The 17,234-nt window shown below is 45.0% G+C and overlaps 1 protein-coding gene across 1 annotated transcript in view; it reads left to right on the plus strand.

Moving 5' to 3' along the window:
• Positions 1–16,423, plus strand: part of LOC121878460 — a 36,658-nt gene extending 20,235 nt beyond the window's left edge. Inside the window, exon 5 of the mRNA XM_042384694.1 lies at positions 15,754–16,423. Within this exon, the coding sequence (XP_042240628.1) occupies positions 15,754–16,184 (431 nt within the window). The 3' untranslated portion in view covers positions 16,185–16,423. The remainder of the gene's footprint in view (positions 1–15,753) is intronic.
• The last annotated feature ends 811 nt before the right edge of the window (positions 16,424–17,234 follow it).

Consider the following 17,234-nt stretch of genomic DNA (forward strand, 5'->3'; position numbering starts at 1 on the left):
AATTCCAATGGGTCACTGTTTCTAGGCCAAAGACAAAGTACATCATCTACATATCTATACCATGGAGGGATAAAGTTCCCTATATTGGGTAATAATCTAGCCTCAAAAAACTCCATATAAATACAGGCTAAACGAACAGATATTTGCTTGTAAGACTTCCCATTTGCACTAAACACATTGTCAGTAACACATAACACTATCAATTTGAGAAAAGTATCATGTTCAATAGTCCAATCTAACAGTTGCCATTTATCTTTCAGAAATAAAAGTAGGTCTTTCACTGGTACTCTAGTGAAAAGTAAATTTACAGCAAAACTTAATAATTCACATTTTACAAAAAAATTTCAAACATTTTCAAAATATTTAAAAAAAATACAAAAAATGTCAAATTTTTTTAATAAATTTAACAAATTTTTAAAAAATTAAAAAAAATCCAAATATGTTCAAAAAAATTTCACAAATTTAAAAAAAAAATTCCAAAAATTTAAAAAAAAAAAAAATAAGTTCCCAAAATTTAAAAAAAAATCTAAAAATTATCAAAAAATGTACATAATTTTTGGAAATTTTTGGCCATTGTTGGCCAACTTTCCTGACCGAACCGCGCGCTACTGACATCTTCGACAACATCTCACAAGCGTTTTCGATTTATCGAGCATTAGTTTGCCCTCCCCACTGGTGGTGTGAGTGACCCACACTCCAGCTGGAGAGCAGTTACAGTATAGCGCGATATTCCCGACGTGGTTTGAGCTCTTTTCCTTCTACTACTATTTTTCCTTTTTTCGCTCTGGCCTAGGGACCTGCACCCTCAAAAGTATATTCGTCCTGCGGTCCACCCTATAACTGTTCACCTCCCTCCCAGGAGATCGTGAAAACGAAAGGGGGTTGGAGCAAGAACCCATCCCTCTGCTGAGTCTTTCCAGGAAAACCGTGATTGTGCGGGTCCACCTGGAAAGAGGGCAGCAATCCTCATCCTTACCTAATAGGCACATAGCTCACGTCTATAAGTGAGCAGTCACATACACTAGGAGGTAGGTTTCCCCAAACGGGGCTCCGGGAGAGAAGCTCAGGAACCACTCTACGACCACCCGGCCATCAAGTGCCTGCAGGAGAGTTGAAATTCCTCTGCTACTTACTCAACTGGAATAGGTAGGCTCTGAACAACAGAAAAACCTCCAAAGAAAAAGAAAACACCATTTAACTACCGGTTATGGAGTGCGTACGCCCTCCTAACCGCAAACCCCGCCTGAACTGCCAACCCGACGACCCGAACCACGACGGGCTCCGCACAGAGAAAGCAGACCAGCTGCGGGCCTTCCACGAAGCCCTGAAAACCAAGAACAACGTCATCCACACCACTGCCACTGCCCCCAACAACTCCACCACCACTGCCACTGAGGACGACAACTGGACAAAGGTTGAAAACAAAAAACGCCGACGTGCTTTTTCGTGAAACGAAATTCGTGAAGCAACCCAAAAGGCACTCATCACCACCACCAGCTCTCCCCCAACGACACTGCCAAAATTCCGGATCTCGAAAATGGACACGAAAACGACATATGCCGCCATCACAGAGATGGAAAAACAAAATCCACTGGCCAAGTTGTCAATGCGGCCCTACCTAAAGGGGGAGATGATTATTCACCCCAAAGACAAGGACTCCCTCGACACTTACCTGAAAAACACCACCACCGTTGCATCAACCAAGCTGGATCCCGCCCAGGAACCGATGGAAGTCGGTAGGCCTCTGGTACCCAAAGGAGCTACCCCTCGAACCCCTGGAGAACCATCCAAAGATCCTAAAAGCCGAGAGATGCTCTCCCCCGACCGACAAGACGGCCACCATAAAACAAGTGCTCATAACGCATTACGGTCCACCCCCCAGCACCATAGACCTCAAAACCTGTGGGATCTACGAAGTGAGGCCCTTCGTTCCGGAGCCCCTGCGGTGCTTCAGATGCCAGAAATACAGACACCATCAGATGAGGTGCACGTACAAGGAAATCTGCGCCGTCTGCGTGCAGAAGCATGGCACACACTCCTGCCTCACCGTGTTGAAGAATGGGGAAAAAATTTCCCCCAAGTGTGCCAACTGTGGAGGCAAACACCACGCCTGAAACCCTGGATGCTCCGAGAGGACAAAGAGGGTAGAGGCAAACCGACCAGCAGCAAGACCGGCCCCCACAGCTTGCACACCAGCCCCACCAAGTACCTTATTGTGGGGAACCCAAAAGCAGAAACAACAAAGCCAACCCTGCCCCAACCGGTCAACACCCAAGTGCAGCCCAGTTTCCTGGCCTCCCACGGGCCATACCTATTTCAAGCAGCAGACAACGACAACAACTACGAAAAAGACAAAACAAGCACACACCAAGGCACCTGAAGGAATGATACACATATCAGACCTAGCCAAGGTACTGACAACCTTCGCGGAGGGCCAAGCCAGCTCCTGGGCCACAAGATCCAGCCTACACAGCTCCAAATACTCATGGGGAGCGTCCTTGGGCAAGTCGCCACAGGTCCAGCCACCCCAGAGGAGGACGCCATGCCGGCCCCCACACGAGTGAAAGCCGAGGTACACTCTACACCGAAAAAGGCCACCAGGGAACCAAAGATACCGTCAGGTCCCGGAAAGAAATTGGACATTTCAGCTCCCCTGAACTGAACCACGGCCCAGAAGACAAAAAAACATCACAGAACAAGAAGATATGAATCTGATCCAGTCGGAATCAGACCTGAACATATCCATCGAGGATCACCAGAAGTCCCCGATGAAACAGTGGTGGAAAGCACCAGCACCCTGAACATCCTTTCATGGAATGCTCAGGGCATCAAAAACAAGAAACTCCTGCAAGAAGCAGCAGCCAAGGACAAGCTTGATATTATACTGCTACAAGAAACACTCCTACAAGAACACCACTGTTTCAAATTCAGTGGCTACAAGACATACAGGAGGCATTTCACGCAGGCGTCGACAAGAGGATGTATGATCTTGGTCGAGCATACCCTCCTCCGAGGGCATGCAGCATTTGCCATGTGGGGAAAACATTGAGACACAGGCCGTCAAAGTAACCCTCCAGGAACGGGAAATAACTGTCCACAACATCTACAAGAACCCAAGGGGTTCACTGGAGGTGACTCAATTATTCGCTTCAGCCGCTGACCACACCACACTCATAGGAGGGGATTTCAATGCACATCATTCATTCCTAAGCTCGGCAAGCCCCACAAATGAAGATGGCCTACACCTATACACCACCTTTCAAGACACACCCGAGATCGCCCTTCTAAACACCGGAGAGCCCACCCACATTAGGGGAGGAAGGCTAGATCTAACCTTCGTCTCCAGTGCACTACAGCCTTCGGCCTCCTGGCAACTACACCCCACGCTGACCAGCGACCACTTTGCCACCCTAACAACACTGAAGGCGGACTGGGAACTCTATAGGAAACACCTGGCTAAGTGGCGCGCCAAATCACAGCAGGCTGGTGCAGCACCCGTGGATGAGGCAACCCTCCACCAACAATTGGTAGAAGCATTTCACCAAGTGGCAGAAGAGGCTATTCCAAAAATAAAACCTACATCAAGACAGTACAAGGATTACTGGTAATACAGTCCTAGGGTGAAAGAACTCAACCACAGAGTGAACATGTCCCGAAGAAACTACAGAAGACATCCCAAAGACACAAACAGACATCTCCTGCAAGGCATAGTCAAGGATACCAGGGAAGAGAAGGAAGAAATCAAAAGCGTAAGCTGGCTCAAGTGGTGCTTCAAAATGAACGAGCACACCTCCCTCGGCAAAATGTGGGCCCAGATCCGAAGGGCATCTGGGAAGGCAACACCACTACCACCAACCCATCCCAACCCAGAAGAGGAAGCCGAGAGACTTGCAAAACTGTTCTCCGACCGTGTTCGTTATAGCATTCGTTCGTTATAGGATTAATCCGTTCCAGGCCCCCAAATACAACCACTTAACACTGAAAAATATAATATAAAATTGTAAAAATTGTAAAAAGTGCATAATTATGCATCTAAACCCCTGAAATAAAGAATATCATTAATATTTGTAATAAAAAAACAATAAATTAGGAAAAAAATAAAATCAATAAAAAAAAAATTAAATAATGTTCGTTGAAAGAGTTTCGTTCGTTATAGCATTCTCAATTTTATAGGTAAAACCGTTCGTTATAGGAATATTCGTAGTAGGATCCATTCGTTATAGCATACCCCACTATACACTATTTATTCAGCCTCGCTAGCAGCGTGTGGCAATGTATTTACCACGTCCCACACACTTAATTAATGTGCCTGGCGACATATGGGAGCTGTTAATGTATCACTTACCACATGTCGCCCGAAAGGCTTGTTGACCCCCCCCCCCAGACAGAGTAAGGAGAGCCACCTCGCTTGTGTATCTCTGTTTATCCAGGAAATAGAACCTACGAAAACTCTACAGGTGTTTGTGTTCGCTCCTGTAGATAGAACTTGATACCCAGAACACATGCATGGTGCAGTGAGTCATTTTACTGGATAATTATACAAGTGAAGTGTAAAGTTTGTGGCAAGATCAGCTTATGGACCCCTGCTCTGTGTCAACCACCGCTAATGGCCGTTTCTTCAAAGAATTTATAGTAACTTTGAGCAGTGTCAGTGACAGTGATTTCCTGTGAAGTGCATTGTGTGTTTAGTGCCATAACTGTGTGACCTTGTTCAAAAGGATTCCCAAGGTAAAAGGCATGTTCTGGGCATTTGTGAGGAGTAGAGTTGAGTACACCTCCCCCCCGCCATGCCTGGAGGGTAACTGACGAAGTGAGTCGCCGCCTCCACCCCTCCACCCCCTCACAGCGAGACACTGCCCGAGGCGCGCATGCACACACACACACGTACGAACACACTGACTGAGGCCATTCCTTTATATATATTTTATATATATAATCTACTTATCTGTGCATTTAATTAATTTTTTGTCTCAGATCTTGTTGATACGACGGGCTGACCGGTCATCACTGATGTAAGACACAGTACACAGATTAAGCTATTATGTCTCGTGCCATACGCAGTCGTGGAGCCAACACCTGGATGAAATCAGCTGGATGACAGCTCGGCAGAGATGGATGACCAGGCTGAACAGGACGCTCCAGCTCCCACCACATAGCGCAGCCCTTCACCTCGGTCTTCAGCATTATCTTCAGAGGTAATTGCTTTAATGAAGTTTATGAGGGATGAGAGGCGCGAGGACGAAGCTAGAAGACTTGTGGAGAATGAAGAAAGAAGGCAAGCAGAGGCAGAGAGAGACCACCAACAGAGATTGGAAGACAGTGCACAGTTTGAAGCTTTGATATCTCGCCTCACTGTTAACCAAGCCCCTGGCTTTAACACTGCCTCGGTATCAACTGGTTCAGATACCTCATCAACGCTTTCTTCACGCCCCCTAGCCCCACCTAAAGCGGCTGCTCAAACACCGCCCATCTTGAAGCCTGATGTGAATTTCCAGACTTTTCGCGAATGGTGGCGACGGTGGACTCATTATGCTATAATGGTGGACCTCCAGAGTTTGTCACAGTCTGAACAACTTATTCAGCTGCGTATGTGCCTGTCTTTGGAAACTCAGCGTGTCTTGGAACATACGTTGCAGGTACCTCCGACCTCTTCGTTGTCAGTAGAGGAGGTTCTGGACATTCTACAACGGCACATCAAAGGGCAGCGGAATGAAGCTCTACGCAGGAGGGAATTGTTTAGCTGCAGACAGATGGAGGGCGAGACTTTTGATGCCTTTTATGTACGATTCAAGAGAGCCTCGGAAGAGGTAGATATATGCCCAGGTAACCACCAGCAGTGCGAGGAGACCCAGTTGAAGCAGGTGATCCTGATGGGTGTTAAGGACGAGGAGCTTGTCCAACGCCTCACCTCCCTCGACTCTTCTTCTTCTCTTAAGGATGTGTTGACGATATGTCGCTCCTATGAGGCTGCCAGGTGTGCCACCTCTGCCATCCGAGCTCCCCCGACAGCTGTACGCGCTGTGTCCTGGTACAAGAAGGACAAGAAGTCTACTCCAACGCCTTCGCCCACCACGCCCACGCCCGGTTCCTTTTGTAACAACTGTGGTAAGCAACACGGAACACAGGTGTGTCCAGCTGCTGAGTCTACCTGCAACAGTTGTGACCGTAAGGGCCACTGGTCACTCACAGTGCGGTGCCCAGCTAAGCACGTCCAGTGCAATGTGTGCGGTCGTCTGGGCCACTACGACAAGTGTTGCCCTACCAACAAACCCAAGGGACAGCGTCGGCGGAAGCTTCAGCGCCCTTCCGCCAGTGAGGGCCGCCCACAGTCTTCCAATCAGAAGCATGACGACCCTGGACAACGCTCGAGCCATATTAGGAAGGTGTGCTCCCCTTCGCGTCCCAGGACCAAAGTTCCCCAGCACATCAGCGTCATCGTGACCTACAGCAGTGGGGCTCTCTCCAAGTTATCTAGGACCGCCCCCCAAGGATCTCCGCTTCACGGCAGATGGTTCACAGATGGCCCCAGCCCTAGGTTCACTCCAAGCACAAGTAACCTTTGGCAACAGGTCGTGTCAAGCCTGGATTGATGTGCATAACGGTGTCGTGACTCCTTTGCTGTCCTACAGACATTGTCAAGAGTTGGCCATCATCTCCCAGGGCTTCCCTAAACCTATTCTCGAAGTAAAACACGACAACAGGGTGCACGAAGGGAGCAGCAACTACCCTGCTGTCGCCCTACCTCTTGCCAGTGACACCTCTCCTTCGGATGCTCGGAAGTACTTCCTGAAGGAATTACAGTGGAAAGTGACGAAAGCAATGGCTTTCGCTTTCTTTCGTTCAAAAGATGTTACCGTAATCGCTTTTCGAATGGTTTTCAGTTAAAAAACTGTTGTATTACAAAAATATTATCCTAATTCACTTGTGATGCAACAGTTTTTTCACTGAACACCATTCGAAAAGCGATTACGGTAACATCTTTTGAACGAAAGAAAGCGAAAGTCATTGCTTTCGTCACTTTCCACTGTAATACGTAAGTCATTTCAGCAAAAATATTACATTTCCGTGAATGTAGTATATCAAGCACAGTATGAATAGAATATCATTGTAATATAACAGTATTTTAACCGAAAACTATTAAAAGAAACAGTAACATCTCTTGAACATCGGAAGGTTAGGTAAAGTCTTCTGTTTTCGTCATGTATTTTATCCTAATTTACATTGAAATACATCACGTTTCAGCAAAACTACTATTTATTTCTGAGAATATATTCATTCAGGCGCAGTTTAGGTAAAATATACATGTGATGTAACAGTTTTATAACTGAAAACGATTCGAGAAACACGTACCCTCTAGCCCTGTTCAAGGAGAAGACTGGGAGGAGCTGTTTGGTGCTGAAGACGATGACAAGGAAAATGATTTTGAAGTACTTTATTGAAAATATTCAGAAATATGGTATCGTAGCATTTATTCAAGTGAATTAGGATAGAATATTATTGGAATACAACAGTAGTGACAATGTGGAGGCGGTGGAGGGACAGAGCGGGGAGGAGTGGTGATGCTGGAGGCGGGAGCAGGGAGGACTGGAGATGCCAGCCAGTACATTACGGGTGTACAGTATTAATTGTTTTTATAGCTCTTTTTGCATTTTAATATTAAATACTGTACATTACGTTTCAACAAAACTACTATTTATATCTGAGAATATGGAAATGTAATATTTTTGCTGAAATGACGTACGTATGCCTCGTGGTCTAGGTCAACCAGCGCCGCCATACATCACGGAGCGGGGGTCAACTACTAAGCCACGCCTACCCCCGCTATTTAAGACCTGACCTCGTGGTGACCTGTCTCTTTCTACCCACACCAACCAGCCAGCAACACCTCCTCCTCCGCCTGCCTGGCGGTCCTCTCTCCCGCCGGCGAGCATGGCGACCCACAAGCTGTCCTTCTCTGAGCGTCCTCACCAACCAGCTCTCTCTACATCACTTTTTACTTTTTTACTTTTATCCTCTTCGCCACTGATCGGCTTGTTAGCCGCTTGGGCGATCGGTCACGACTCTTTTCCTTTATATTCTTCACCAAAAGGTCGGCTCTAGCCGCCCGGGCGATCGGTCACGTCTCTGTCACGCACTGTTGGCAAATACTGGGCATGCACCGGCTCCTGAATGTACCTGAACCCGCTCCAGTGTTGGTCAAGTCTTCTCTTGAAAGAGCTCACACTCGGTGCCGTCACAACACTTCTGGTAGATTGTTCCAAGAGTTTACAACCCTCACTCCGAAAAAGTTTGCCCTCACGGTTTTCCGGACTTGCGGCTTCTTCAATCTTGAGCTGTGACCCCTTGTGGGGCGAGCGTCCGCCAGCTCCAAGTAAGGACACTCAACTGAGTAGTGCCCCCTGAGATGCTTATAAACCTCAACTAGGTCCCCCCTTGCCCGTCTGTAGTATAAGCTAGGCAAGTTCAGGCGCTCCAATCTCGCAGGGTAGCTGAGATGCCGAAGTGCAGGCACCAGCTTGGTGGCCCTCCTTTGAACATTTTCAACCAACTGACAGTCCCTAGCATATCTCGGGGACCAGATGGGGTGACAGTACTCCAGATGGGGAAGCACTTCACTCCTGAAGATCGTCACGAGGGACGGACCGTCTAGATATCTGAACGACCTTCTTATAAGACCCAATAATTTATTTGCCTGATTTACCTTCTTCTCACAATGGCCCGAGAACTTCAGCTCATTGTCAACATACACACCTAGGTCCTTCTCACACACAGTCTCAACTAGTACATTTTCTTCATCCCGTTGGGACATATGGTACGCCTCCTTACCGTTGGTACGCCCCAGGTGCATCCTCTTACACTTCGTGACATTGAATCTCAGCAGCCATTCCTTCGACCATTCCTGGAGCCCACAGAGGTCCTTCTGCAGCTCTTCACAGTCCGCTTGGTTCTTAATTTCCCGAAATAACTTGCCATCATCGGCAAACATTTGTATGGAGGAGTGTACAACGTCAGGCATATCATTTATGAAACAAACAAACAACAGCGGGCCCAATACACTACCCTGCGGTACCCCACTTGTTACAGGTACAGATGACGATTTCGTGCCATTAATCACCACACATTGCTTGCGGTCATGTAGAAAGTCTTCTATCCACGCTAGGACATTTCCCCGAATTCCGTACCCTTCCAGTTTGATTTTCAGCCTTTCGTGGGGTACACTGTCGAAAGCCTTGGCAAAATCTAGGTAAATATTGTCGATATTACCACCCCGTTCTAGAATATGGGTCCAAATATCCAATACCTTGAGCAATTGTGTCAAGCAAGAGCGCCCCGGCATAAAACCGTGTTGGCAATCTTTTACAAGGTTGTTTCGTAGTAGATGTTCCATCGCTGCATCTCTGATAATACTCTCAAGTACTTTACATATTATGCTGGTCAGGCTCACCGGTCTATAGTTGTTCGTGGAGTGCCTATCGCCCTTCTTGAAGATAGGACTCACATAAGCCACTTTCCATTCACTGGGGACCATTTGTTCATCCAGGCATTTACAAAACAGAATCTTCAGGGGCTCTGCAAGCTCGTTGCACAGCTCCCTTAGCACTCTAGGATGCACCATGTCAGGTCCAGGACTCTTATGGACCTTTAGCCTGGACAGTTTATTTCTAATACCCTCTTCTGTGAACACAATGTGGGTCAGTGCTGTGTCGAACCGTCTGTCCTCAAACGCAGGAAGGTTAGTTGCATCCTCTCTTGTGAACACTGAGGAAAAGAAGCTGTTCAATGCCTCAGCTTTATCCTGGTCAGAATCTGCGTAACTACCATCTTCAAGCCTCAGGTCTGATACTCCTACTCGCGTTTTCAATTTCGACTTTGCATAGCGGTAAAACGCCTTTGGGTTTGACTTGACCTCGCGTGCAACCAGCCTTTGGAACTCCTTTTCAGCCCTCCTACACTCTATCTTTGCTTGGTTTCTGGCTCTTGCATACATCCTCCTGTCTTGCTCATCGTTTGACCCAACCCACGTCTTGAATTTCTGGGTTTTCTTCTTAATTTTGTCGACCGCCGCATGGTTCATGTGTAGGGATCCCCTCGTATTCCTAGAAGCACTGGGTTTGGTCTTGGGTATATATTTATCGATCAAATGGGTCATTTTACTAGTTATGATATTCAGCGTAGTGTCTGCGTTCTTGTACCTTAATAAGTCAGGCCAGTTGATACCCCTCATCTCTTCCCTCATCCCATTGTAATTTCCCTTGTAATATTTGCACCTTGGCCTGGCCTTATCTTGAACTAGGTAACAGTTAAATCTGAATGACAACACTGTATGGTGACTGGTGCCAACTGGGGCAAGGTGTTCCAGTTTGGCCACCATACCCTCCTCGTTTGTTATGATGAGGTCAAGTGGCTTGGGTGTTTGCTCCCCTCTGTAATGTGTCGGGTCTCTCACATGTTGGAACAGAAAATTATCTCTCAGAGTTTCTACAAAAAGAGTAGCAGGATTATTCAAGTCATTCGGGGTTGACTCGTTTCTCCAGTCGATGTCGCCATAGTTAAAGTCCCCCATGATAAGGAGGTGGCTGGGGTTGAGCATCGCCGCATTGTTTATTAAGGTTCTTAAGTTCCTTTGATTTAGTGGGCCACAGTTCGGGGATCTGTAGATACACCCGACGATAAGTAAGTCCCCTCCCTTTAATTTAATTTTACACCACTTGGACTCTTCAAAGACATCCTCTCCCTGTACCCTCGCCTGGCTGGCTCTAAGGTCTTGCCTAGCGTAGATAACCACACCCCTCCTGCAGGATTCTTGAGTTAGGTTCGTAAATGAGTCATATCCAGCAATACTGAACTCACATTCCTCTGGGTCGATTCTCCTGTTCTTGTACAACAGTTCTACAACTCCTACAATATCTGGTTGGTGTACTCTTAGTAGTGTTTCAAACTCCTCCCTCTTATCAAGGAACGTGTCGGTATTAGTGTACATGACATTCAAGCCAGAATTTGTTCTCGGTAACGTCTCTGCTCTTAGTAATAAACCCGCTCCACCCACATTCTCAGAAGCTGCAGCATTTGCTAAGTACACTGTATTTTGCAGGGTGTGGTTAAAAATTTCATTGTTTACACGGCGCTCGTTCCCTCCTGTCCGGTAGGCTGAGCTGGTGCCGCCTCCCGGGTGGGGGGTTGAGTGGGTGGAGGGTGCACTGCTGCCCCCTGGCCCTGTGTCGGCACACTTGTTTCCACTACCCTCCCCCTGAGTATAACCCATGTGCACCTGTCCCCGTTCCTTCTCGACTCCTCCCTCTTCTGCTTCAAGTCCAGCAGGAGCTTCTTGTGCTGTTCCCTCTGCATTACCGTGCGGTCTGGGTGAATAAATACATCTCGAAATGCCTCGCTCCTTGCTAAGTTTTTTGCCTGCCGGATAACTTGCCATTTTTCCTCCTCACTCCCTAGTGTGATCCTGAGGGGGCGAGGCTTAACCCCCTGCTTTTGTCCCAGTCTCCTCACATCCTGAGGGGTTGCTGGAATCTTCAGAACCTCTGTGCAAATATTTTGAAACAGCACCTTGTCGTGTGTTTCCTTACTCACAGTTCCCTCTGCCTGGCTCTCTGGGACTCCAAAAACTATTACATTGTTCCTGCGCTGGAGCCGTTCCTGGTGTTCCTCCTCTCCCCTAACAGTAGGTCCGTTAATTTTCATTTCTTCGACACACTTTTTCAGAGTCCCAATCTGCTGTAGAACCTGTACTGATTCTGCATTACTCTCCGCCCCCCCCACCCGTGGCCCTCCTAATACGTCCGCATAGCTCCTCTTAGCAACCACCTCCATTCTATTAGCTACTTCCTCAGTCTTAGCAAGGATCTCTTTCTCAACTTGCTCCAGTTTGTCAACCAGCAGGGCTCCTGCTTCATCTATTTTCGTCCCTAGAGAACTCGTTCCCTTATGGATTGCAATCGCTTCATTCACCTTGACTATGCAGCCAGGGCAATACCAGCAACAGCCATCAAGCTTTACGGCAGTTAGTAACTTCCTAAACGTTGCATTAGTTAGGCCTGCATCCTCCATATCCGACGTCTCCCTGCAGTAATCACATACCAAACTCATGGTTGTTGTTGTTGTGGGGGGGGGGTGCAGACTGTGTATAGATCTACACCTATTTCAAAGAAAATAAAGAGAGAAAAAAGTACTTAGCTACTCTCTGTTGCCTATGGAGTTGTCGTCTGCGACTGCGTACACTGTATCTCCCTGTGAATGGTGTATTGTAGGCACAGTTTCAGTCCTTGAGCAAGCACACAATCAACATAAAATAAAATTTAAAGTCTCTGTGGCACCTATGACACGACTTGGTTTCAGCTGGCACGGTGCCTTTCCAGCTTGCTTGCTAGTGAGCGCTCACTTTAAGTTATTTACAACTTCAGCGGTCACTGATGACACTATGAACTATCACTGTGTACACTGTATCTCCCTGTGAGTGGTGTATTATAAACACAGATTCAGTCCTTGAGCAAGCACACAAACAAAATAAAATTTAAAGTCTCTGTGGCACCTATGACACGAATAGGCTGGCAGTTGTCCTTACCAGCTCGATTGCCAATATGTATTCACTTTAAGTTATTATAGTCTCTTCTGCATTCACTGATGACAACTATGAACTGATTTAACTGAAGGCACAGTACTACACTCCCTGGTTGGCCTTTATCACAGCCGTGACCACAACACCCTAAAAAATAAAATAAAATAAAAGCTTTGTCATGTGGCAGTGATTGTGTGGTTATAGGCCTGTGACCCTGGCTGTACCTCCAACTCGGTGGAAATTGAGTTTTCAAAAATACAATCGTGTCTAGCATGAAAAGTCCGACATCGATTTACACTTTCACCTCACTAAGACGATCTTGACGAACTTATGTAATCACTGTCCAATTTCTGCCGCTCTACATCGAAGGCCCGGATGCCGAACACGCTTTGTTACAGAGACGCAACACGACCCGCCCGCCCGCTTTAGTAAGCCCTTTTTTCACGCTTGTAACCACGCTGCCTTCCTAGCACCAAGCTGCATTGTACATCCAATACAACATGTATATAGAGAGCACATTGTGAGTTTCCTTTCTCCACCCCATCCTGAGTGTGAACCAAACATCTTGAACCCCACATTACCGTAATCGCTTTTCGAATGGTTTTCAGTTGTGGGATTATGATTCTAATGAAAGGATAGAATATTATTGTATTACAGTACAACAGATTTTTTAACTAAAAACCATTCGAAAAGCGATTACGGTAAAATCTTTTGAACAACGAAAGAAAGCGAAAGTCAGTTTTCGTCATGATTTTATCCCACTTTCCACTGTAATATGTACGTCATTTCAGCCAAAATATTACATTTCCATATTTATTTCTGAGAATATATTCATTCAGTCACAGTTAAGCTAAAATATACTTGTGATGTAATATTTTAATGAAAATACGGTATCGTAGTTTTCTTTTGTTTCAAATTTAATTAACAAAAATTGATGTTTCAAATGTAATGAACCAAAATTTATGTACAGTATCTATAAATAAACTTTAAAAAATGAATACTTCATGTTTTACATCGTCCTGTGCATACCATACCATGCATTTGGCAACTTCGGGCTTGCTATGATGACGCAAGAGATCTGCCCTGGCAACTGTACCGACACTCACAGCCGGTGGTGCGTTGGTGCATCGTTTCCATTGTTTACTGGTAGTGACTGGTAAATATTTTTCAACCTAACGAAACTATTACCCATTTAGAGGTCGACCCCCAATTTTTTGACAAATAATTTGGTCTTAAAAACTCGTACACACAGGTATATACGGTAAATAAGGACATGGGGGCTAGGGTTTTTTTTAGGGGAGTGGGGGGCAGCAATAGTACACAGATTTTTAACATCCATGGGTATCTGTTACCTAACCCCCGCATATGTTAAGAGCCGACTGTACTACTCTTGTACAGAGCCTGTGTTAATATACGTAGTCATCCCCCACGCCCTCGAGACAAGCTACCAAACTTCCTGTCTTTACGTCCTCCTACTATAAATATTCTACCTATATGTAATATCCTCTTCTGGTGAGTTTTGTCTCATTATATATATATATATATATATATATATATATATTAAGAACCAATGTACATTACTCATTATATAGTTTATATAGTTTATATAATGAATCTGCAAACATAATGGAATGCAATTAAAAATACAATATTTAAGACAGGGGTTCTCAACCAGGGGGAATTTCCCCCCTCAGGTTTTCAGGGAGAAAACTGATACTAATATGGAAAAAATAAAGGATTTTCAGTATTATATGCATATTATTTGGAATGCACTTTTTGAGGCAGACAATCTTGGAAAGGAGGGGGGAATGACATTCTGGCATATGGTGAAAGGGGTGCATGGGGCAAACAAGGTTGAGAACCACTGATTTAAGACAACTAACATTACTTCTGATAGGATATCAAGGTAGTGAAGTCCCCACCACAAGACATTTGTTATCAACACTACCTTTGAAACAGCTTCTTATTTGTTAAATATAAGATGTTTTCATCGTTCCCGTCTTTTTCACTGCACCCATAGTACCCGCACAATATAATGACGTTCACACTCACCTCCCAATAATAAACACTGGAGTGGCGTCTGGTGCAACTACCCGGTCCACTGTGTTGTTACTAACTAGGATCTCCCAGACAGGAGTCCACCTAAGAACTATTATAAAGAACGTAAACTATCTTGTATTTTCTTTAGGAATCCAACACTAGCGCTATCTATTGGACAAGCCAGAAATAATAGAGAATGGTCTTTGGGGGTGCTTGAGAAAATTCTTTATATTTTACTAGTAACTCAAATATTTCACGCCGATTTGACAAAAGGTTATTATTCAATCCCTCTAGGTTTGCAAAGTTTTAACCTGTTTATTTATAAAACTGTATTTATTTTTCTATTTACATTATGTACTATATTTATTCCTATTTTTCATTATCATTTATTTTTATCTATAAATATTGGGACCCTGGTCCCTGTTTACCTTGATTTTAATCCGGCCCTGGCGAAGTAGAGAAGGTTTGAAAATATTATGAGTGAGAGGAACTTGAACATTTTTATTTTGTGCAAAACAAAGCCAAAGAAGTGTATTAAAAGTTGGGGGTGGACTTTCTGGAAGAAACAACAGCATGCGTGAATGGCCAGAACTTGGTGAAGAGTGAATTTTAGGAAGAACGTGTTGCTTATGGGTAATGGTGTTATCTTGTTTGAAGTGATAAGGCTGGACTAGTTTTGAAACCTTTTGTACGGGAAATTGCCTTAATGTAATATTTCTTTATTACAGTTAGAATTCACAAACAAAGGCGAGATGATGTGCATGTGTATTTGCTCTTACTCCAACCACCTTGCATTAAGCAGGAAAAAGGCTCGAGAGATAAAACAGTTGTCATCTACACAATAATCTGCCCTTGCCCAGGGAAGAACTATGTAACCATGGATCTTTATAGTTAGCTAGAATATCTTGTTTGGAATGTGGGGGTCAAATTCAAATACTGTATGCAAATTATTGATCAACTCTTCACAAAAATTTTTGTGGTCTTGATTCAATGACACAAAAACACAGATGTCCATTGAGATGTGAGCATATTTTTTATAAGGAGTTTTAGGAATATACAAGTTAATTTATGAGTCAGCAGGCCCTTACTTCAAGTCCCACATCTGGAAGTGCTCTAACAATAATGTCTTCCTTTTTTCAATTCAGGCGGTCGCACCATTTCCGTGTCTCTAATGGGGTATGCTTACATGCCCTGGCTTGCCTTCCTCTGTCTGGTGATCATCTACCTCCTACTTTTCGTCTCTTGGACATATAGGGTGTGGAAGCGAGATGGTGACCCCCAAAAGAACATCATGATAAGAGCTGCCTACAGTATAATCGAAACATTTGCAGTGACAGTCAGTCTAAAGAAGATGGTACTTACTAGTCTTTGCTTCATGGGCCTCTGTGTAGCATATGTCATCCAGAATAATAATGAACTGGTGATGTGGATAATGTTTTGTGTACCCATTGTAGTGCAGATTCTGGGCCTGATACTGGTGTTACCCTGTCGATACATCTATGAACAGGCCTATAAAGTACTAGTTTTAAGCATCTTGCCTAGTAAACAAGTAATAGATGAGGATATAGAAAATTAACTGTGAACTTAAAGGCTAATTACTGTAAGAACTGTACTTCAAACCTGTGCATATAATTTTATTTGAATTTCATGTATGATTATTGCCTTTTGTCTCATTTGTTCATATATATACCTTTGCTCCTTGTTATAACCCCAGTTGGCACCACCCACCATGTAATGTTATCATTCAGATTTAACTGTTACTTAGTTCATGACAAAACCAGGCCAAGGTGCAAATAATTACAAGGGAAATTACGACGGGATGACAGAAGAGACGAGGGGTATCAACTGGCCTGACTCACTACGGCATAAGAACGCAGACACTATGCTGAATATCATAGTAAAATGAACCATTTGATCGATACATATTTACCCAAGACCAAACCCAGTGCCTCTAGGAATACTAGGACACCCCTACACATGAACCATACAGCGGTCGACAAAGTTGAGAAAACCCAGAAATTCAAGGAGTGGGTGAGGTCAAACGATGAGCAGGACACGAGTATGCATGCAAGAGTCGGGAACCAAGCACAGTCAGTGTGTAGAAGGGCTGAAAAGGAGTTCCAGAGGCTGGTTGCAAGTGAGGCCAAGTCAAACCCAAAGGCATTTTACCGCTATGCAAAGTCGAAATTAAAAACGTGAGTAGGAGTATCGGACCTGAGGCTTGAAGATGGTAGTTACGCAGATTCCGACCAGGACAAAGATGAGGCATTGAACAGTTTCTTTTCCTCGGCGTTCAAAAGAAAAAAAATGCGATCAACCTTTCTGCGTTTGAGGACAGACGGTTCAACACAGCACTGACCCACATTGTGTTCACGAAAGAGGTTATAAGAAATAAACTGTCAAAGCTAAAGATTCATGACTTCCCGGCCATGGCATGGTGCATTCCAGAGTGCTAAGAGTTGTGCAACGAGCTTGCTGAGCCCCTGAAGATCCTGTTCTGTAAATGCCTGGATGTGCAAAAGGTCCCCAGTGATTGGAAAATGGCTATGTGAGTCCTATCTTCAAGAAGGGCGATCGTCACTCCATGAATAACTATAGACCAGTGAGCCTGACCAGCATAGTATTT

The sequence above is a fragment of the Homarus americanus genome, unplaced genomic scaffold (genome assembly GCF_018991925.1).
Source record: "Homarus americanus isolate GMGI-L3 unplaced genomic scaffold, GMGI_Hamer_2.0 scaffold41027, whole genome shotgun sequence".
NCBI lineage: Eukaryota > Metazoa > Arthropoda > Malacostraca > Decapoda > Nephropidae > Homarus > Homarus americanus.